This window comes from Stegodyphus dumicola, chromosome 10, assembly GCF_044657685.1.
Source record: "Stegodyphus dumicola isolate Sdum_Otavi_A_Nest chromosome 10, ASM4465768v1".
Taxonomy (NCBI): Eukaryota; Metazoa; Arthropoda; class Arachnida; order Araneae; family Eresidae; genus Stegodyphus; species Stegodyphus dumicola.
In genome coordinates this window covers 89,730,287-89,753,524 of record NC_140777.1, presented here as the reverse complement: position 1 = coordinate 89,753,524, position 23,238 = coordinate 89,730,287, and the positions used below count along the sequence as shown (strand labels likewise).

Sequence of the window (23,238 nt, the reverse complement as noted above, 5' to 3'; positions counted from 1 at the left end):
AAATCCTAATAAATTGCAGAAGCTTTTGTTAGTATGAAACACGTTAAATTTACTTTGCTATATACATTACCATGACAGAGTGATAACCGTATATTAAAATACATGTAGCATATTTGCACAAAAATTTATTTTTACATAACCACTTTAGTTAAATAAACTCAAGCATTTAAGCATATGATATGTATTATATTGTATAATATACATATTATTTAACATGTGTGAAAAAATCTTTTACGACTTACTTCAAATTGTATGCTAAACTGCTAAAATTTTATTTACAAATTAAAACGCACCAGCACAATAAACATCCCCATCATTTTTATGGAGGCCTGCACTTCTGACATTTTTTGCTGCCTTTCAAGTTTACGCTGTTGTTTTGTTTCTGACAAGCCTTTCTTTTCTGCGTTATCTATTCTCTTGTTATCGATTTGTAAAAATCCTTCAATAGAAAACTTACTTCTAAAAAGCTGTAGCTCATTCATTACGGAATGTCTACCAACAGACCTTTCGTTAAAAGCAATCACTGCTTCATTTCCAGCAATTTGAACTATCCTACTACCAGCACGACATGTCTTTGTACAAAATTTCGAAATTAAGGAATTAAATGATTCATTATTATTTTGTGTTTTGCCGCCAAGGCAACGTCTCAATAACGAAGGTTGTGACAAATCTATAAAAACTGGCTTTATTGCCTCCATTACAGCGACTGGTTCAGAATTTATATGCTTATAATCAGCTTTATTTTGCTTAGCTATATTGTATTTGCACCATGTGGTTTCATTTGTAGGACAAACGTCATGAATCGGCTTTTCATCACTCGATATTTTCTGGTAGTAAATTGCCCAAATGGCTTTTCTGATATCACTAACAGACTCATTATATTCTCTAATCGCATTACCATAATACGAAGTTATTTCATTTATTAACTTATCTGTTAGTCTCCCTTTCCCAGACAGATTTTACCGTCATTTAATTTTACTTTTTTTCTTTCAAGTTTTAATTTGCGTAGCCATATTCCCATTCGTTTTTGAATATGTCCAACACACTCAAATTTTTCTATATTTAATGAACCATATGGTTTGGCGTCAGTTATACCTGCAAATGGTTTTGCATCACCTATGTAAGGATCTTAAGTTTAACTAACGTTTATTTTATTTTAAATCTTTACTATCACTTCTTATTTTCTACTTCCGGCCAGAATTAAAAGCGTTAACTTATTTATGCAAAATTTGTGTAGCGAACGCCGTTACTTAAGATGTGGCTTTTTGCCAAGCGAGAGAGAGGAAGGAGTTAGTCGAAGCAGGCCGCTTACCTTAGAAGTTTTACTCAGTTGCTGGTTGCCTTCCAGGCCAGAGGTTTAATCCTCGTGATAATTTTTAAACGTATATGTAGTGTTAACAGTTCTCTGTACTACATACGGCTTCCTGTTAATATAAGGCCAATCTTCCACGTTTATTATTCCAAAGTTAAGTTAGAGTTTAGTTAAATATTTTTATATTCTTACGTTTAGACCACAAGTAGTGGGTCTTTGTATTCCGAAGTACGGAAATTATTGTAAAGAGAGAAAAATAAAGTGTTTTGTATACCTTTCTTGTGTATCCTGTCTACTTCCCACAGTTATTGAACATAGCTTTAGTAAGCTCTCTGTTCCGAGTCAGGTCCTTGCATATACCCGAAGAAAGTAAGACGGAACATTGAACCTGAGAGTGGCGCCCAACGAAGAAGAATAACCATGGCCGAGTTTCAAGAAGAACCTGTGCTGCCTGCAGAAGCGGCTCAGAATCCAGAAATGCCAGCTGCCGCCCTGGAAAGATTTGGTTACATCGTCCAGACCATGTGCGCTTCGATGAAACGAGAAGCAACATTTAATGGAAACTCACCGGTAACCAGTTTTTTGGAAAAATTGGATGACCACTTCATGCTCTACCCCGTGCACGAATTTCAAAAAGTTACCTTAGCTACCAGCGCTTTGAGGGGCCAAGCGCTTAATTGGTTCAAATGTATAGGCAGAAGTCTCTTGGGTCAAGCAGGAAGTCCCACCTATACTTACGAGAATTTCAAGACTGCCCTAGTAAAAGCCTTCCCTGTCGTAAGGGATCGCGCGAAACTAGAAACGGAACTTTTCAGCATATATCAGCAAAGAATCGAAAATCTCTCAAGCTGTATTTTAAGAAAAATTCACGTCTTCAAAATCTTGTTAGGAAACCGTCCGGATCCTGAGATAATTCAAGTGATTTTGCCGAGGTTACTGCCCCAAGTGCAAGACTTTATTCAATTAAGAAATCCGACTACACTGGAAAAGTTATTTTATGCTAGCAATCCAGTTTGAAAGTAGAAGAACGGCGGACATTGAAAGAAGACGCCATTATCAACAGCGAAACCAATTTGGTGCGCCAAGACTACAGCAAACTGAAGCACACGGCTACGGAAGCAAAGCGAATCAGTGGGCAAGGAAACCCGAGCATTCAAAAACAGCCGGCGAACGTCCACAGTTCAATAGCAATCCAGGAAAAAAGTCTCAAGGCCAGTGGAAAAAGAAGAAAAGCACGGAAATGAAAAATAATTTAAACTAAAACGAATTTCTGCTGACGGGAGGGTGCGGAAATCCGAAGGCCACGAAAACCCCTCTTCCTTCAAGTTAAATACAGTAATGGTGAAAAATTTGACTCTTCCGAAGATTGAAGTGTTGGTGAATAATATCCCAGCCACCGCACTCCTGGATACAGGCGCGCAGTGTTCCTGTGTGGCAGAAGATTTTTTTAGGAAGTATTTTCGTAAATATCGTATATATAATTCGGATAATACGACAGTGTTAGCTGCGCAAGGAGAAAGATGTAAGTGTATAGGTAAATTACCGCTGTATGTCCGTATCAAGGACGAACAAGTAAAGGTTATGTTTTTCATAGTAAAGAATCTGCAAGCACATATTATCTTAGGAATAGATTTTCTTTCAGAGGCACAAGCAACGCTAGATTTTTAAGAAGCGTCCCTTAAGCTGACAATGAAACCAGTTCGTGAAGAAAAGGCTGAACCGCCGATATTAAACCTTGACCACCTGCCTAATGAAGAGCAACGAAGAATCCGACAAGTGGTAAGTGAATTTGCTTCGCTATTTAGTGATATTCCAGGATTTACTCAGGTTACTAACCATAGTATTGACACCGGAGATTCAATGCCAGTTCGCCACAAAGCATACCGGTATGATAAGAATAAGGAAAAAATTATAGAATGGCATATCACCGATAAGCTACGTAAAAAGATCATAACGCACATCTCAAGTAGTTATGCTAGCCCGGTGGTTTTATGTAAGAAAAATAATGACTATCCATTGACACATCCAAAAAGGTGGAGATTCGCAATTGACTACCGTAAATTAAACACCATAACTAAATATCCGGTATATCCGTTACCTATTATTGAAGAAATTCTAAGGAACATAACATCCACCAAATATATGACGACTTTAGACTTAACGACTGGTTATTTTCAAATAGGGGTTAGGCCTGAGGACGTGCCTAAGACTGCTTTTATAACCACGTCTGGCACTTATGCATTTCTGCGTATGCCATTTGGCCTTTCAGGGGCACCGGCAACATTTCAGCGATATATGGACATTGTGTTAAGGCCTGTTCATGGAAAGTCCACATTTATCTATTTAGAGGATATCATTATTACTAGTGATAATCTCGACCAACATGTACAGGATTTAAGACAGGTGTTTTCTTTATTAAATGAAGCCGGTCTAAAAGTTAATGTCGAAAAGTGCAAATTTGCAGCCCCTCAATTAAAATATTTAGGTTACAAAATATCTCAGAAAGGAATAGAGACAGACGAATCAAAAATAATCGCTGTACAAAAGTATCCGACTCCAAACACGGCGAAGAAGCTCTCTTCTTTTCTAGGACTTTGTTCATATTATAGGTCCTTTATAAAAGATTTTGCAGCTATTGCTGAACCATTGTTAAAATTAAAAAGGAAAAAGGCGAGATTCTAGTGGACGGCCGAAGCCAATAGTTCTTTCGAAAAATTAAAACAAGCATTAACGCAAGCCCCTCTGTTGAAATTTCCTGAAAAGGATGAGAATTTAGAAATTTCAGCGGATGCTTCGGATTATGCGGTAGGAGCGCTACTTTCGCAAAATCAGCAGCCCGTGGCATTTTTTAGCCGAACTTTAAATCAAACACAAAGAAATTATTCCGCGACCGAGAGAGAGGCACTTGCAGTTCTGTTAGTAGTGCAAAAGTTCCGAGTCTATTTTGGGAAGGCGCCAATAACAGTGTACACTGATCATGCGGCGGTAACTAGATTGTACTCAGGGAAAAACTTATCCCCAAGGTTAATAAGATGGGCACTCAAGCTACAAGAATATAATCTGGTAATCAAGCATACCCCCGGAAAGGAAAATATCGTAGCAGATGCCCTATCCAGAGTTAAAATAGATGAAGAAGGTAATACTGTAAAGGTGGCAATGCTCACAGCATGTAACTTACATTCCCGAGAAACTGTGATAACCGAACTGGGTAAGGATCCTGAATTTAAAAATATTTATGATTATTTAAAGGATCCTGAAAATTTTAGCCACCAAGATATTGTGGCGATAAGAAATAGGGCGGCCCATTACGAACTAATAGATGGTCTATTAATTTATACAAAAACTACGAATTCCAACAACGAATTTCGACCTGTTATCCCAGCTAGTCTTAGATTAAATATCCTGTAGGAGCTCCATGACAGCCCTTCTTATGCTTCTCATGCTGGTATTCGAAAACCTATCCAACGCGTACGCGAGGCAGTCTATTTTCCTGAACTGCAAAAGTTAACAAGGGCGTATGTCCAGTCCTGCTCAACATGTCAAGCAGTTAATTATATTAATTTCCGCCCGGCCGAGTTTCTAAATAGTATTAAATCCGAATTTCCAAATGAAATAATTGGCATCGATTTATTGGGCCCTTTCCCAAAAAGTCAGTTAAATAAAAGTCGCTATCTCCTTGTTATGGTTGATCATTTTAGTAAGTGGACCGAAATTGTTCCCTTAAAACGAGCCTCCGCGAAATTAGTTACTGATTCTATTTTAAATAAATATATTTTAAAATACGGAGCGCCCCTAAAAGTTATATCGGATAATGGTCCTCAATTTGTAAGTAATGTATTTGAAGACATGTGCCAAAAACTGGGCATACGTCATTTAAAAATGGTCCCGTATCGGCCGCAATCAAATATAGCGGAACGGGTGAATAGAAATATAGTGAAAATTATCCGTAGTTATGTTAACAATTTTCATAAAAGCTGGGATAACTATGTCAATGAATTTGCTTTCGACCTTAGGACCGCAAAACATGATACAACGGGCAAAACTCCTGCTGAGTTATTTTTAGGCAGAAAGATTATAACGCCGTTAGATAAATTATTTTATGTGCAACAAAGAGCCCCAGAATTTAAAATGGGTGATATAGAAAAACTAATTAAAGAAGCAAAAAAGAATACTGAAGTAGCACAGAGAAAACAAAAGCTGTATTATGACTTGAAACGACGGGGAGTAACTTATAAAGTAGGGGATGAAGTGTTAAAAATTAAGCATTCACTTTCTTCAGCACCAGAAGATAAAACTGCCAAATTTTTTCCACGATTTGAAGGACCATATGTCATAGAAAAAATAACTCACGCTGTAGTAGTGTTAAAAGCCAGGAATGGTGAAACCTGCTCCGCAAACATTGATCAAATCAAACCCTACTATGATCGTAATAAAATGCAAATATTTACAGATCTTTTGCAGGATCCGGCACGGCAGACACGGCGGGCACAAGCTCCAGAGGTGGAACAACGACAAGTACAAGGGCAAGCCATTAAGAGGCAGGAGCAAGTGAAAGGAAAGTTTCCCCGCGGGAAAATTAAAGGTAACAAGAAAAACCGTCCAGAAAAGAGAGCTCACGAACACCCCCAGAATGAAGAAGGGAGAAGGACGACGTATGCAAAGAGAGCCAGAAGAAATGACGGCAACTATAATCCGGCTCTAAAACGGAAGATCTACTCATCCGACAGGACTCTCCGCAGCAAATGTCGCCGAACTGCGGAAGGGCCACCAGCGGGGGAGGAAAAGTTACAAGGAAAATTTGAACGGCCAGCAACGAGGTCCAAGCAGGAACGCGAAAGGATTCTCCCGGTTCCGCCAAGACCAGCTGCCATCAAACGGCCAAGACCACAGGCAGCGGCGAAAAAGAAGGTATTCAAGGGTGACCGAACTGGAGAAAAAAGAAAGCTTCTAGAGGAAGGCCCTGAAGGGCGAGCCCGCACAAGAAGGAGGATAAAACAAACGAGAATCTGCGCTACCTTCCAGGACTAGGCTCAGAAAAGAATGTCCGAATATAACAAAGATAAGTAAAATTTTATGTTACTTTGCAAACGTAAGTTAATCTTTCATTCTTACTGCAAGTGGCAGATTTCAAGAAGTTTTACGTCATGCGAGGTCTACCTTTATCGCCAAAAAGGCGAGAAATGAGTTGTTACCGATTTTGGTATTATGTTTTTCAATTACTCGCGCGTAAAACAAAAGTTGATGTATAATAGGAATATGTAAAGACTTAAGTATTGTAAAAGTTATTGTATAAATTTTATTCAAAACATTCTGGCAAGAAAGAAGTTTTAGTCTGAAAGACTTTTTGAAATGTAGTATTTCAATGTAGAAGAATTAGCACTTGATTTGAAAAGAATAGAAGTTAACAATGTACTACTAATGTATGTTTTCAAATGCGTAAAATTAACGGCATGTTAATATGTTCTTATATACAATGTGGACTGTTATTTTAAATGTTAAGAAATACTGTGATATGGTAAAAGTGAAAGTAATGTTAAAAATTTTTTTTATTCGTGTTACTGTAAAAAGACCAAATCATGGTGAATATGTGTTAAAGGTTGAATGAATGTTGTTAGGCTCTCTGACGCTACACTTCAGAGTTAGCCACTTTCAGAATAGTACCTCAGGGTTTAGAGTTGAAGTTAGGGTGTGTTACGAGGTCTTGGTATGTTGAATTTTTAACACGTTAGTGTTTTGATTGTAGGAGGAAGTGTTGAACACGTATACATAAACACATTCGTGTTTGGTGTTCTTTTACAACACATGTCAGAGAGCACGGGGAGAGATAATTAAAATAGTCATGAATGAAATAAGAATGTTAAGAGAAATATAAATATGCATGTTACTTGCCATTTCATTGTGTAACATTTCATTAAACTAGTTTTCCTTCCAGATCTCTGGAAGGAACCAGATTTGAATAAAAGCTCCTGTTTAGATGCAGTACAGATGAAAAATTGCGTGTCCTTGGAGCTGCTATTGTAAAAACAAATTTCTTTTTTTTTTTTAATTTCTAGTTTCTAGTGAGAAATGTTTGTAAAAGATTGGCCTCGCGTTAGATTCTAGAGCTAAATGTTTTCAACAAGGTCGTTTTAGACCTCAGTTTAAAACTAATTAACACTGGCGGGAAGTATGTAAGGATCTTAAGTTTTACTAACGTTTATTTTATTTTAAATCTTTACTATCACTTCTTATTTTCTACTTCCGGCCAGAATTAAAAGCGTTAACTTATTTATGCAAAATTTGTCTGGCGAACTCCAAGTACTTAAGTTGTGGCTTTTTGCCAAGCGAGAGAGAGGATGGAGTTAGTCGAAGCAGGCCGCTTACCTTAGAAGTTTTACTCAGTTGCTGGTTGGCTTCCAGGCCAGAGGTTTAATCCTCGTGATAATTTTTAAACGTATTGTAGTGTTAACAGTTCTCTGTACTACATACGGCTTCCTGTTAATATAAGGCCAATCTTCCACGTTTATTATTCCAAAGTTAAGTTAGAGTTTAGTTTAATATTTTTATATTCTTACGTTTAGACCACAAGTAGTGGGTCTTTGTATTCCGAAGTACGGAAATTATTGTAAAGAGAGAAAAACAAAGGGTTTTGTATACCCTTCTTGTGTATCCTGTCTACTTCCCACAGTTATTGAACATAGATTTAGTAAGCTCTCTGTTCCGAGTCAGGTCCTTGCATGTTCCCGAAAAAAGTAAGACAGAACATTGAACCTGATACCGTCACCAATATAAGAAGTATATTTTACTTCTTATATTATTATTAATTAGTTTCTAGCAATAAGATGCTCTTCTATATGAATATAGGTTTCTACTTAATTAAATTTGGGACTGAAAACAAACAGATTAAAAATTTTTAAATAATTAACAGTCTTCTTTTAAATACATATATAGTAAGTGGTTCCCTTAAATTGAGAAAAGGATAGATGACACAGATGCAGTTCGTTTTGCAGTAAATTGTGTTTCCTGGTTTTGCTTTAAGCAATTAAGACAGACACTTATTTTTGCTACTTTGTGAATTAGATAAAAATATATAATTAACACAAATATTTCTAATTTGAATGAACATACATTCAAAGTAATTATTTATTAATTTTTTTAAAAAATTTTTAGATATTCAATCTTCAAGGTGCATTTAAACATTCAAAGCAATAAAAAAATATTTCTATTCTTAAGGCTATATAAAAAGTAGAAGTGCAGTAGAAATTGGTAAAAGCATTTACTGCTCTCTATATACTCTGCGAAATAGATGAAAATATGATGATGTTACTTACCATCCTGATACCTTACTAAGTGTCTATTACTGGCCACAGTCTTGGACATCTTCTTATAGACAAGATAACTTCCAACTCCATCCCACTTGTGAGAGAATCAACTTCTCGTAACAGAAAACTTCTCCAAAAAAGACTTCCTGTTCTGTACCGACTTTCATTACAGTAATTAACAGATTATGTATCTTACAGTGGCCATTTGTTTTAGATTAATGTTAACTCGATATGGTAGCTATGGGCTGCAAAGTGAATTTTCACTCAGCAAGTTTCAGACTTTATACAGAAGAACTGCATATTACATGCAAAGTGCCACAAGATTTTATATATATAATATATGTAGATACAGTAGATGTGCAGTATCCCAGTAAGACCAATGAGAGATGCTTCTAGCTGCTAAGGTAGATTTAATAAGGCAGGTAATATTTTGGGTATTTAAAGTACATTATATTAATCAGTGGGTAACTGTTATTTTTGAAAATACAACGATTTCAAGCAATATAATGACAAAAAGAGATAACAATATCTTTATTAAAAACTTTTTCAGATTAACCAGTAACAAATCATTCAAGCTTACAGTGTTAGGGTGATGTTTCTAATGAAATAATTCGGAACTTATATTCATTGCATGTAGAAGCTTCTACAAGAGAACAGTTGTTTTAATATTTATTTTGTGTCAAAACGTAGGCTCCAATACTCATTATTTATGGTCTCAGAAAGTAGCTATTGACATTCCTTATGTGACAGCTTCTTAGAATTTAAGTAATAGATGTGCTTCATTAGAAATTTGTAATACTGAGCATGAAAAGAGACCTTAGCGAAAATGCCAATGTATTTCTAATACAAGTGCAAATAAAATTGCTTCTTATCAATGTAAAGGAATAAATTATGTTTATTTGTTTAAAGAATGGGTACCATTAAAATATTTAAATTTAAGGAATTAGATGTAACAGAGGGAAAGATAACATAAAAAATATATAATCCATGCTTTAATTGCTTCTGTGGTACTTAACATACTTGCATTAGTTTTTCGAAATTTAAGTAATACACACTGCTACATGAGAACAGTAAGTCAGTTTTTTTACAGCTGACTTAAATCCAGTTGTGATCTCAAATTCTTATAATTTAAAGCTTAACATGGAAAAAATAAGAAGTATTGTTTCCCACTGCAATCATTCAAGCACTTGATAGAATGGGAAACCAGCACAGTTGTTCTGTTCTGCATACTGGTAATGAATGCAGCTTTATTTTGGAGTCTTGTACACTGAAGTTACCACTGAAAAGAAGTTATGCTCTATCTACTGTTTATCCAGATGTGCTTTTCCGCTCATGATTCTAAAATTTCATTCTGCAAGAGAGTGTTATGCTAAATAAGTTACCTCTCCTCTTCCACCGAGGCATACGGATCATAATATTCTGTCATCTGAAGATTCTGTTGTTAGCTGATATTGAATATAGTGAGAAAAATTGACATTTTTATTGGCAGTTATAATGGATTTGCCTTTTGTTGCCAGGTATAAATAAAAATTCAGTAGTGGCACAACACACATATTTTGGTTGAGTACTTTCTGGAAGAATTCGAAACACATTTCGTGATAATGAAACCGCAATTGCACTAGACAACTTTTGGACTGAGTTAAACACTGACAAAGCCCTGAAGTGGTTTTGGGAAACTAGTGAGTTACTTCAAAGGGTTACAGTGCTAGCACACAAAGAGAAATATCATCTAAAGCTTTTCAAAGTGAATTCTGATTAGACTCTTCGTGAAGCTTCCGTTTTGAGATTCTGCTGAAAATATGAGAGAATATAAAGAAGTGGCAATTTCACACTTAATTGCCATTGATCACAAATTTAAGTGAAATCCTAGTTTGTAAAAAGGTTATAAAGAATACATGTCCGATTATGAAAAACTGAGTCTATGAGTCTAGTTAATTTAACACACAGGTTTACCTGATAATGCATAATACATTCCTCAACATTCTGCATTTATACCAAATAGTGCTATGGTTTTTCTAAACCTAATATAAAGGAAAGTCTTTGAATTCCATATTATTTGTAGGACTAACTATCAAGTGGGATTAGTTTTGGTACTTGGAAGTTTCATAATACGTGTTGTAGTGTTTATGTCTGATACTGCCGAATTGTATGAGCACATTCTTATAGCTAAAGAAGGTAGAAATGCTTCGCAGAACAGAAGCATGGGATCGATTAATCATGGTAACTTATTTCATGCCTCCTTTTCATTTTTGCCAATGATACTTTAAAACAATTGCAGTGAGTGGGGGAAAAAGATTCAGAAGTATGGGATCGATTAATCATGGTAACTTATTTCATGCCTCCTTTTCATTTCTGCCAATGTACTTTGAAACAATTCCAGTGGATGGTGAAAAAGATTCGCCACGCATCAGAGATAATAAGAAATTATTTCTATGCGATGATCTTTTCTTTAGATTGAAAAGCACTGAAAAGGCTTTTGATACTTGTAGGCAGTTTATATATTGGAAGCTACGAAACAGGTGACTAAAGAAATTAAGGAACCAAAGAAGTGGTTTAAACTAAGGAAATGGTGAACCAATTAGCTTTTCCTAAAGCCAATATTTGTTGAACCAGGAAATTGGTTCTCTCAATGTGCAAATTATGCCTAATAAATTGTCTAAATTGTTGAAATTATAATCTGATTCAACATTATTATATAATGGGATTAAGACAGTCTTGGCTGTTGAAGAAAATTACAATTACAATCATCGGAGATTTTTTAACCTTTCAATAGCTGTAAAAGCGATGGAGATTACGTATCGACATCTTTGGATTTCCGATAGTGATTGGTATGATCTGGTTCCTAATAGTATTAATGAAAAATGGATAAAGTTTCAGTATATTAAAATTCCTAGATGCATTCACTTCCAGACAATGCAGTTGAGATACATTTCGTAATGCATCAGATTTTGCATACCAAAAAGTGATTAATTATAACAGCAAGAACTTAATATTACAATAGCTGTCATAACTACAGTTATTCTTCTTTTCCTAGATTAGAACTGAATTCTATCAAAGTTTGTTGGTTCCATTCAAAATATTCTGAGTTACTATAAGTTTCAAATCTTTGCATGGTATGTTGTTGCACTAATAAGGTTATCATCACCTTGTCGCAGATGAAAAACATTTACTGTTAACTGAAGTACGGAAATCTCGGAGTTTTACTGAGGTCTCGATCAGAATTACATTCCATCAAAATTATACCCAACAGACCTTGCTTCCTGGGGAGTCTGTTAGAAAAGCTCAAAATAAACTGACTGTGGTGGTAAAAGAGGCCCCTTGAATTTGACTGAGTTTTGAATTCTGTAACATCACTGAGGATCAGATGCATTGATTGAAAAGAGAACTAATACCATACTTTCATGACACAGTTTAAAAATTGAAACTTTAAGTACTTTCTTAAATAGCACTTATCGAAAAGATACAAAACTGTTTGCCAAATTTCAAGGGTGAACATTTCCCTATAACTCTTTGGAATGTAGAAAAGCATCAAGGCACTATTTAGTATTGTGGGTATAGTAAGTGCATTTTAAAGATGGCATACAATTATTAAGTTGCAAGAAACCTTTGAAAGTTATAGTGTTCGCAGCATCAAATAATTTTTTTGAAGACAGCCTCCTACAAGTGGCAGGTTGTATTCAGCATACTAGAATAAATTATAATGCTAACCATTCATTTATTATTCAGTCTCCTAATAGACTGGATGAACTCTTGATTGAGCTGAATGAAATTCCATATGCAAGTTGTATAGTGGTAAATTCCATTTTAAAACACAACTGTTGTATCAATGGAGCAAAGAAAATTATTAAAAGTTTCAAAGCAAAATGCATAGTTTGCAAATTATAAGGGCCATTTGCTAACTGTAGTATTAATTATACGGTCCCAATGATTTAAAATTTAACTAAGGACATGGTAAATGGACTGCTAACAGCTATGCTGTATTACAGTCAAAAGTCGTTAATTCGGACACCCATAATCCGGAATGATCTATAATCCGGACCTCAAAGCTAAAAACTTTCTGCGCATGCGCATAAGCGTTTAAGCGTGCGCGTAAGACCTTTACGACTGCGCATTTGCGTGTGCACAAGCGCAGAATACGTTTTCACTGCGCGTTTAATGTATAACGGACGGTATAAGCTCAAATTATCTAATTGTCTATTTCAGTTAATGTTGATGATTGCGTTGTTCCTTAATCTTCGAATTGGATCCGGCTTATTATTTTTTACAGACTGTAAGAGCAATTTTATAAAAGTAAGCTTGAACTTTCGATTATGTCAAATAGAATTTCCGATGCTGGAGCTCCCAAAGGATCTACGAAAACGAATGTATGTTTCGATGTCCATCAAACAAAAAGTGGAATTGCTCCAAGAAATGGATAAAGGCATATCCTTTGTTTATTTAACCGTTCGGAAATCTGTTTATCAATTTCACGCTGCTTTGCGCGGGGGGGAGGGGGAACGTGGCGGCGCGCAATGAACTGGAAGTTGATATGTCAACATTATCGTTATCTTCAGGGCAGATGTTTTTATTTTATTCGGCTTATAATTCCTTATTAAATGTAGTATTTCATCTCAATGTACTTCGTCTTTGATATGATTTAAATCAAATTCCTGGTCATTACAAATATCACGAATACAAATTAAATAGTTTTCTGGTTGCAATTTTCTAATTTCGGCTATGCATAATGTATGCTTTACGCATGCGCGCGTTGAAAGAAATGTTTAATAAAGTAAACAAATAAATATTAAGCTTTTTTTTTTGCAAATTTTGATACCCTTTAGATCATAATTGCTCATTATTTTATAAATTACTGTTTTTATATTTTTAATTTTATAATTTCTGCATGCCATCTTACCAGATTTAAACTGATGATCTATAATCCGGAAAAATCAATAATCCGGAATCACCGAAGTCCCGACGAGTCCGGATTAAAGACTTTTGACTGTATTCGTTTGCATGGCAACAACAGCTAGCTAACAACAGCTCACCAAGAAGCTGTCTGAGATTTAACAATTGACTGTTGCATTCAAGAGGTTTGCTGCAAGCCAAGGCATACCTGACACATTTAATGTGATAAGGAAGTAACTTTATTGCAGCAAAGAGAAAACTGAATGAACTTTGAAAGAATTACGAGAAACTACTACAAGTGTTTCTGAATGTGATTTTATCAGGCCTCACACCTTCATTCCAAGAAGTTTTTGTTGCAGAAAATAAAGCTCTGGAAGAGATGCTTGCAAATGCTGCAATCCAGATGAGTATGGTCAATCTTGGAAATTGGGGATATCATTCTGCTAAAAGGTGACACTTTCCCAGCTACACAGCCATTACAAAGAATAGTAGAGGTTTATCCAGCACAACATGGACTTGTTTGTGTTTGTAACAATTACTGCTCATGTTTTATTTCAAGCAAGTTAATTCTCCTGCCTACATTCACATTTCCTGTGATAAGGAAGTAACTTTATTGCAGCAAAGAGAAAACTGAGTGAACTTTGAAAGAATTATGAGAAACTACTACAAGTGTTCCTGAATGTGATTGTATCAGGCCTCCCCTTCATTCCATGAGGTTTCTGTTGCAGAAAATAAAGAAGATGAAGAAGAGAGATGGCACAGTGAATGCTTGCATATGCTGAAATCCAGATGAGAATGGTCATTCCTGGAAATTGGTGATATTATTCTGCTAAAAGGTGACATTTTCCCAGCTACATGGCCATTAAAAAGAATAGTAGAGATATATCCAGCACAACATGGACTTGCTCTTGTAAGCTCAAGTTCTATTTCTAGCAAGTTAATTAAGAATCCACTTCTTCAGGACAGGTGTGATGGCTGTGTGCCACATGGGATCTGTGTTTTTACCCACATTTGCAGCATATTACAAGTGATGAAGATGGCTCATTACTGCCATGTCAAATAGCCACGTCATCATAGCAGTGCTGCTGTATTCTCCGGACTGATTTACACTTTCGGTCATGCAGTGCTGCTGTATTCTCCGGACTGATTTACACTTTCGGTCATGCAGTGCTGCTGACTGTCCATTTATTCCTCTTTACATTGTGTTAATAAATGTTCTTTTTTATTTTATAGCATTTTGTAACCTGGTTTATATTTCAAAAATTCTACATCCATCATAATTATTACATTCAGATACCAAAACATTGCAATAAACTCTCAAGATAATTGGTAAACTGGTGATTGGTAAACAAGATATGTAGATAATTGGATATCATTAGCTATCATGAATATTTATATATTCAGTGAAGAGATGTTGTTGAAAAGGTGAAACAAATTATGAATTCCTGTATTTCTTTTATGACAGCAGCAAAATAAATTTTTACATTTTTATTTAATTTAATTTTATAATTACATATTTCAAAATATCAACTATTTAATAGACAAATCTTTTCCTTTAATACATATTAAGCAGTTTAAAATGATTGTCGTCTCAGAATTTCATATTTATGCTTAATCTCATATTATTTTAATTGAAAAAAGAATTAAAAATTTGTTAAAAGACTATTCATTATTAAAGTCTCTCAACAATAAAATTCCAAAACTTGTCTCAAGACAGAACTAACAATATTTTATTCTACTAGATATGCAGTCCTCTGTCCATGAGGTTGCCTTTGATGTATTAAATTTTATTGTCATTTTGATTATTTAAAATTGTCATTAGTATTTCATGTACAAAGTAACATACGCATTGAAGCATAGTTCATTCCAATAAGTATCAATTTTTAAATGTTCAATTATATTCTGCCTATTTTCTATTCTTATTACTGAATTAATAATATTTATCCCTCCTTATTTAAGCCTTCTGCTCAAAATGTATAAATTTATGCAAATATGATACATTTTGGTATAATTAACATATGAAACCCAAAATATGTTCTATTTTTAGCAGCTATATTATTAATTCTGACATTAAATGGCAAGTAATGTATTTCTACACAGTACATAACATATATTTCAGCGTATAACATGCACTTTTGCCAAAAATATGATTGAAATTTACGAGTGCATGTTATACGAGTGCACGACGGATATAAAAATAATAAATTAAAAATATGGAAAAAAATCGGCATACATAAGTTACATTTTTGTGTTTACTTATACTGTTTTAAAAGAAATGACATACCTCTTAAATTTAAAATCTTTTCATTATCGGATAGCATAAAATGTTCAACATGCTGGTATTCCGTTATATCCTCAGGCACATCATCGATTTCTGTTTTATCTTCACCGTCACTGCAAATCTGGTACATAAACAAACATCATTGTTGGTGAATCATTATCATTCACCAACACCAAACACCCTTGCTGCAGCACAATTTCCATTTTCTTTCACAAACTGAATGACTTTGCATTTAAAACTAGCAGTGTGTTTTTTGCAGGAACCATATTTACTACTAAAATTAACACAAGATCAACTGTATTTCAACTAAAACCTTCGATGTTCACTTGAAAATCACAGCTTCACAGAAAGAGAAAACATCTGAAATCTAATTCCATGACTTCTTTCGTGTTGGAAGTGCATTCTTTTTCCAGATTATATCCACCTTCTCTCGAAACCCTACCATAGCATTCTTTTGGACATTTGCATTGAATCCATCCTCTTTGCAGGAATATTTACTCCCTCAAGCATTTAACCCACACACATATTGTTCCTCTTAAGACTTGTCAATGCAGTACATTATTGTTCGAATGGCGCGTTATACAGATATACAAACAAAAATTTAAAAATCTAGCGTAAAATTATAGATGCACATTATACACTGGTGGGCGTCCCACGCCGAAAAATACGGTAATTAATATGCAGTAATCTTTGACTTAAATCAGCAACCATAGAGAGCAAATATTTTTTATTTATAATTTAGAAAAAGTCATTTTAAAAGTTTATTCATTTTGTTTACTTATTTATATTTTAACTATATAATTTTTCAGCGGACATTTAAATATTTTCAACAATATAAATTTCAAACATAGCTTTTTATTAGAAAAGGTGTTATTCCTGTGAAAGCCAGAAACAAAAACACATAATAACTAAAGTTATTAAATATATAACTGTTGATTTGCCTTGAGGGGTTGTAGGATGAAATATTCATATCAGAACATTTATTCATATATATTAGAACAGAACTGCATATCAGGTCTATGCATAGAAAAATAAGTTGTTCAAAAATGTCTGCTAAAATCATAGACTTATTTTCATTTTGCAAAATAAACAGTATCACTCACATTAAATATGGGGTGGGGGGAATACATTAAAAATCAAAATAAGAAGAAAAGACTAAAAATAAAAATCGTTTAAGGCTATCTGTACAATTTCCTGAGATTTTATACACAGAATATAAAAGCTTTCACTTATGAATCTGTGATTTTAGAACCTCTCCCTATCATAGAAATACTGATATAACTGCATGCTCTGTTATCTTCAACTATTATGAACTTCATATTCACATGTACTGTAAATAATTTTTAAGATTACTGAACAGTAAGGACAAAGCTAATCATAATAAAGTAACTTGCTATAGTACACAGACAGTAGCTCAGCAAAATGAAAATGATGAATGCAGAAAAAAAGTGTAGAAATTTAAAGTGGGGTAATTCTCATAAGCATAAATATAAAACACAATTTAAAAGCAGAAATTCTCAGAGTACTTTTCTTTCAAATAGTTCAAATATAGATCTAAAGTGAAAAAGTCGGATTTTTCATTCACTTCATTGCAACAGAGATATTAAGCTATCAATTTTTTAAAAAAATTACGTAAGAAGGGTTCGGAATGAATGCAACTATTATTTAATAATTAAAATCATTTAAGATTTAATTCTTAAATATCTCATGATTATTCATGCCTCACATGCTATGTGTAAGCCTGGGTAAATGATAACACATGTGAAAACTCAAGCCTAGTTTTGAGTATTTGGTGGAGAAATTAGAAAACTGCTTTAAATTAAATTTATTCTAAAACAAAAATCAACATTTTCTATTAGCAAGTGAATGGATGCAATCCTTCCATAAAATTATTTGTAAAGAAATTTTACAACTTACCAAAATAAATGTTTTAGAAATTTTATAAATTATTCTCCCTATATAAATTAAAAACTGTTGTTTTGAGTTTTATTTCAATAACACCTGCACAATGTTCAATTAAATTATTCCTTCTCCTTGCAAATTCAATTCACAGAATGCCTTTTCATTAGTTAAGCAAAAACGCACATTTTTAAATCTTTATTAAGGCTTATCATTTGTGCCCCAAAATGTTAAATAAAAACAATATGCACATGGAGAGGTAGAAATGATTTGTTTAAGACTAAACTAATAAATTATTCCCTTGAAATGATTTATCTGGTATCTCAGTAATATAGTTACACAATTAAAATATATATGAACTAAAAATTAATTCTCTACATCTTAATTCTCGTAATTAATAAACTTAATTCTCTTAATTCTCTAAGCTAAAGGGTATTTTTATGTTTCAGACATTCAAGTTTTAAAACTTTCAATCTAGTTCCTCATGAATATTAGACAAAATATTCGATAACAACATGCAAATAAATTATTTAAAAAGGACAGGATACAGTCCTTCTATAATTAATTTGTTTTTTCATCTAAATTTGTTTGACTTGTCCTTTTCTTGATACATGACACTGACATGATACATGATATTGACTGATGAAAAGGACTGCCTTCATGAAGAAATTTCCAATGCAAAATTGATCAAATTCACAGTACATATCTATGAAGGGAAAAAAGTGATTCCCCTCCTTTCTCACAATTATTTTTTTTTAATAAAATATCATTTTATGACTAGTTTTTCACAAAAACGTATTTTACAACAATTCTTTTACCTTAACTAACCATTTTAAAAAACTTGGATAAAATTATTTTGAAGCATTATTTTCCCCCCTCTCCTGTAGTGAAAATTGCATTTCATCAATTTTATTGTATGAATCGTGCTGATTAAAAAAAAAAAAAAAAAAAACATGAAAGATGTTTAGGAACAAAGGAATTGAAGGAAGAAAATTACTTCATGTCTCCCTTTCACCAGGTGCATTATCCTCTGAAGAGAGTTTGATGCACATGCATACTACTCCTCAAAGATTAGCTTTGCCTCCTTACAAAATACTTATTTATAATTAAAATAATATATTTTTATTATTTAATATATAAAATAATATATATTTATTATTTAATATATTATTAATATTAAAATAATATACTGTTTTACAATTAAAAACTATATGCAGAATGTTTCAAAGCATAATTTGTTTAAAGCTAAACGTTAAGGCACGTAAGAATAAAAAATTATATTTTTCCTTAACACTTAGCTGTGAACTCTACAGATTTCACAGCTAAATGAAGTATTTCAGAATGAAAGACAATAGAAAAGTTTTAAAAAATTCCACATGGTCTTATATTTAAAGGAAAAAATTAACAAAAAAAGTGGATTTCTTTTATCCTGTGCTTTGATTTATCCTGCATAAAAATTCATGGGTTTTAACAAAAAACAATTAATTATAGGTTGAAACACTAATATTAAAATCCTCTTAGACTTCATTTTTTAGCCTAAGATCTTATTTAAAAAAAAAAAAAAATTAAATACAAGACTTGAAATACTTCTTGAATGCTAAAAATTAGCCCAGCTTTAAAATGCAAAACTGTCATTTCCCATTTGAAATTTTCAGAGAAATGTAGTATTTAATACTATGTAAATTTAAGTTTCACAAATATATAATTACAACAAAAAATATCAAATATATTTCTTATGAAATATGAAATAGATGCAAAGTTTTTCTACGTAATTCTTAGGTAATACATGCATTTCCATAGTAACACAAGGTACCAGGGTTTGGTTTACATAATAACAGACAATTTTGCCAACCTCCTTAATTTTTTTTCCACAACATATAAAATTTATTTCTGAAGCAATATTTTGTTGTAATAATTTTCAGATATATAAAATAAAATGTTGAGGTAATAAATTTAATTCATATTAACAATTACTGAATATTAGTTATTAATGAGAAATTTTCAAGACAGAAGCAATTCTATGATTAGAAAAAAAAATAATAAATTGAGAAAAATGTTCCCACACTTCCTGCTTTTTTTTAATAAAACTCTTGGAAATATGAAAAAAACCTTTATTTTGTTAAATAATGTTTACAGATTTAGAAAATAAAAATATATTAATAACTTCTGAATTAATATTAGGAATTAACGTTTCTCAGTAACAGAGAAAATTATAATTAGAAATAATTTTTTTCCACAAGAAATGCTTCTTCTTTCTTTCTTTTTTTTTAAATAGCTGTCATTGTCATACCTACTGTTTAGTGCAAGATATCTTGCATTAAATATATTGAACAACATAAAGCAATTAATAAAATTCAGAATAAATCTAATAATAGCTCTTCGAAAACTGACTGTAATTGTCAAAAAGAATAAATTTTAAAATCTTAAAAATATGTCTTGTGACATACTTTTTTGCATCCATTTTTTTTTTTCACAGAAAACAAAAAATTCAGATATCAAATTCAAAAATATCTTCTTTTAACAACTAATTAACATTAGATATTAATTGGAAAATTTCAAGGAGGAGGCAAAAAATATAAATGTAAGAAATATAAAGTATTGAAAAGATTTTTCTCCTTTTTCAAAATATTTGTAAAATAATGCTTCCAAATTAAGAAAATTAAACATTTCATGGCACAATTCTGAAATATTGAATTTTAGGAATTATTCATTCTGAATAATAATTCAATTCTCAATATTGAAATTACAAAGCATTATGTTGTTATTTAGTGCTTCTAATTTACACAGAAATGCCAAATGAAGTTGCACTTTTGAAAGCAGAAAAACATGATCAGATATAACAACAAATATCAATAACAAAGACAACATATCTTGGAGTTTTTTTTTTTTTTTTTTTTTTTTTTTTTTTTTTTTTTTTGTGACAAATTTCATCTTTATCTCCCGATTTCTTAGTTTTCTAAATCAAAATAATTCTAAAAATAAAAGAATTATATATAATTTCATATAATATAAATTTTTAAAATGTTAAAAATAGAAAGTTATTTTAAATATGAATGTTCAGAGCATTAAATGTTTATCAACAGCAGAAAAAGTTAATAAAAATTTCAATATTTAAATTGAAAATTAATCAAGATAAATAAACTTTAAAAAATTGGTTATTTATTAAATACACAAAATTATTTGCCTTCTAAAACATGTTCATCTATTCACATTTCTTTTTTTTAATTCATTTACATAAATTTTCTGTACATGTTTAAACAATACAGATCACTGGGGAGTGATGAATTTGTCACAAACATCAGTTATTTAACACAATACAAAAAGATAATAGATGCAAAAACTCATTGCCATCATGTACCTGTATCAATAAGTATTAAACAAATACTATGGGAGCTCGAAATACATACAGTTTCTCCCACTTAAATACTACGGAATCTCGAAACACAGTTTCTCCTGCTTAAGTAATGTTAGAAGTACATTGTGAGTATTTCTGTCAGCAGGAGCAAGGAAACATACATTTGAACAATGCAGACTGCAAGTCCTGAGTTAAATAACAAATAAGTGTTCTCTTTCATAATAAGTGTCCTTGCCTTTCAGGTAGTTAACCTAGAAAGGAACTGCTACGAAAACACACAGTGAACTTACAAACTTAGGCAAATCACAGCTGCAGTGATACTTCGCAGACATTCAGAGTGTTTCTTACGGAGTCTGGCAGTAAAATGTACCTGATTTGATTCCTCTGTTGGGGGGGGGGGTATGAAAAATCAATACAGATAGGCACTTCTTGCCTGTTTGCTCAGGAACTGTCCAGGCGAATCATTATTATGGAAATTGTCGACACCTTTACAGTTTTTTCTCGAAACAATTCGCCAAACATAAGTGAACACAATTTTACAGTCTCTAAAATTTTGCACAGAAAGTCCTAAATCGTGGAGGACCTTAAAACCGAAATTTTGGTCAAATTCCTTATTTTCAAATTGTTCGACAAAGTTTGCCTCGATTTTCGGGAGTCGTTTCGATAAAGTCCAAAACTCTAGGCTTTCAGTTGAAGCTGGAATTTTCCCAGCTATGGCTGTGATGGAAAGGACATTTTGTAAAAGTCACCAAATTTGTATGAGTTACATTTTATGCAGGTATTTTGCATCTCCTGGGAACTTGCAGGTACATGATAAGCAGTAAAGACATCCAGAATGGTTAGGACATCCAGTTTGCATATGCCCAAAGTGCTGACACCTGAAACAGCTGCTGGTTGTTTGCTTCCCTGATCTGTATTTTGCTTCTGGTGGAGTCAGAGTTTTCATCCACTGATTAAGCCACATACGACAACCTTAAGTGGAAGTTGTTCTTTTGCACCGAAAGGCACTGACAGCCCGTTCTCTGCTGTGCCAGTCATGGAACATTCAGGAACATTCTCCTAAACATTTACGATTTTGTAGAGTCTCACCTTCTTTGGGAACATATAAAGGTGACACTGCAGAGGAATGGGGGCATCGATATTATTTTTGCCGAAAACAGATTTCTTTCCACGACTTGAGGTCGCAGGCACATTACGGGAAGCAGACAACATTTCTTTTCCACGGGAGGTGGGACGCTGTATCCAATAAATCCATCTGCCCTAGGCAACAAAAAGAGTTCATAGAAATGTTGAAAGCTCTCATGTCGGAATTGATGCAGTCAAGAAAGAATGCATGATGAAGGCAACAGATTTTACTGTGGTTAAGAAGTTCATTTTTGATTTACAAAAGATCTCTTTTGAAAAGAGAAGCTTTATAATCATATCACACAGTGTTGGCGCTCAATAACTCTCATCCAGTTTTCCAGACGATGTTGAAGTAGCAAATTCAGTCATAATTAGTAAACTGCTGGAGCTGGCAGTCCTGTGAGGTTGATGATTTCTAACATCAGAAAAAAAAAGTCAAAGAGAGACAAGAATTGGTGACTTAATTTTAATGCACCAGTAATATCTCTCATTTCTGGCTGAGCATAAAAGTTTTTTTTTTTTTCTCCTTGCGGTCCAAACTTGTGTATTACAGCTCAGCTGATGAGTGTCTAATGCATATATGTGAGGGAATGAGCAGTGTGCCCTATTCAGTGCCCTCCCCCCACCTACTGGAGATGCATAAGCGAAAAAATGTTTTTCACAAATGGTAGCAAATTTATTCAAAAATAGGAATAACATTTCAAGTGCATAGAGGATCATTTAAAAGCAAAATGCTTAGATTTTATCATCAAAATATAACATAAGATGAAACTGCAGAATTAAGCAGAATATACTGAGTTAATGTGTAAAACAAATACACAGAAATATAACCTAACATGATGAAAGTTATAACAGATTATGCCAGAATGGGTCAACATAGCCAAGAACTGTGTATAATTTATTCTAAATTACAAATGTTCAATAAAATGAGAAAAATGTATTAAAATACATAAAACAAAATATTTTTGCATGCAAATGTAGTTTGGCTCATCAATATATAAAGAAAAAACAATTAAAAAAATACTCAGTTCTAATAAAATAGAACTTTTATGGAAAGTTAGCATTTCTGATAAAATAT

The 23,238-nt window shown here is 33.1% G+C and overlaps 1 protein-coding gene and 1 long non-coding RNA gene across 16 annotated transcripts in view; both read right to left on the bottom strand.

Moving 5' to 3' along the window:
- Positions 1–23,238, bottom strand: part of LOC146995015 (uncharacterized) — a 217,788-nt gene that overhangs the window by 27,015 nt on the left and 167,535 nt on the right. The gene's annotated exons all lie outside the window — the stretch shown is intronic.
- Positions 1–23,238, bottom strand: part of LOC146995017 (uncharacterized) — a 184,858-nt gene that overhangs the window by 27,015 nt on the left and 134,605 nt on the right. For 2 of the 15 annotated variants that reach the window (XR_015043462.1, XM_085825224.1), the window contains one exon: positions 1,587–1,804. The exons of 8 other annotated variants lie outside the window; for them this stretch is intronic. Coding sequence is in view for 3 of the 7 variants with exons in the window: in XM_085825235.1 (XP_085681361.1) it covers positions 22,095–22,295 (201 nt within the window). In the remaining 4 variants the exon portion in view is untranslated. Of the gene's footprint in view, positions 1–1,586; positions 1,805–8,622; positions 8,866–15,784; positions 15,903–16,491; positions 22,296–23,238 lie in introns of those variants that run through there. 5 more of the 15 variants (XM_085825234.1, XM_085825233.1, XM_085825232.1 and 2 more) reach the window with 4 other exon arrangements.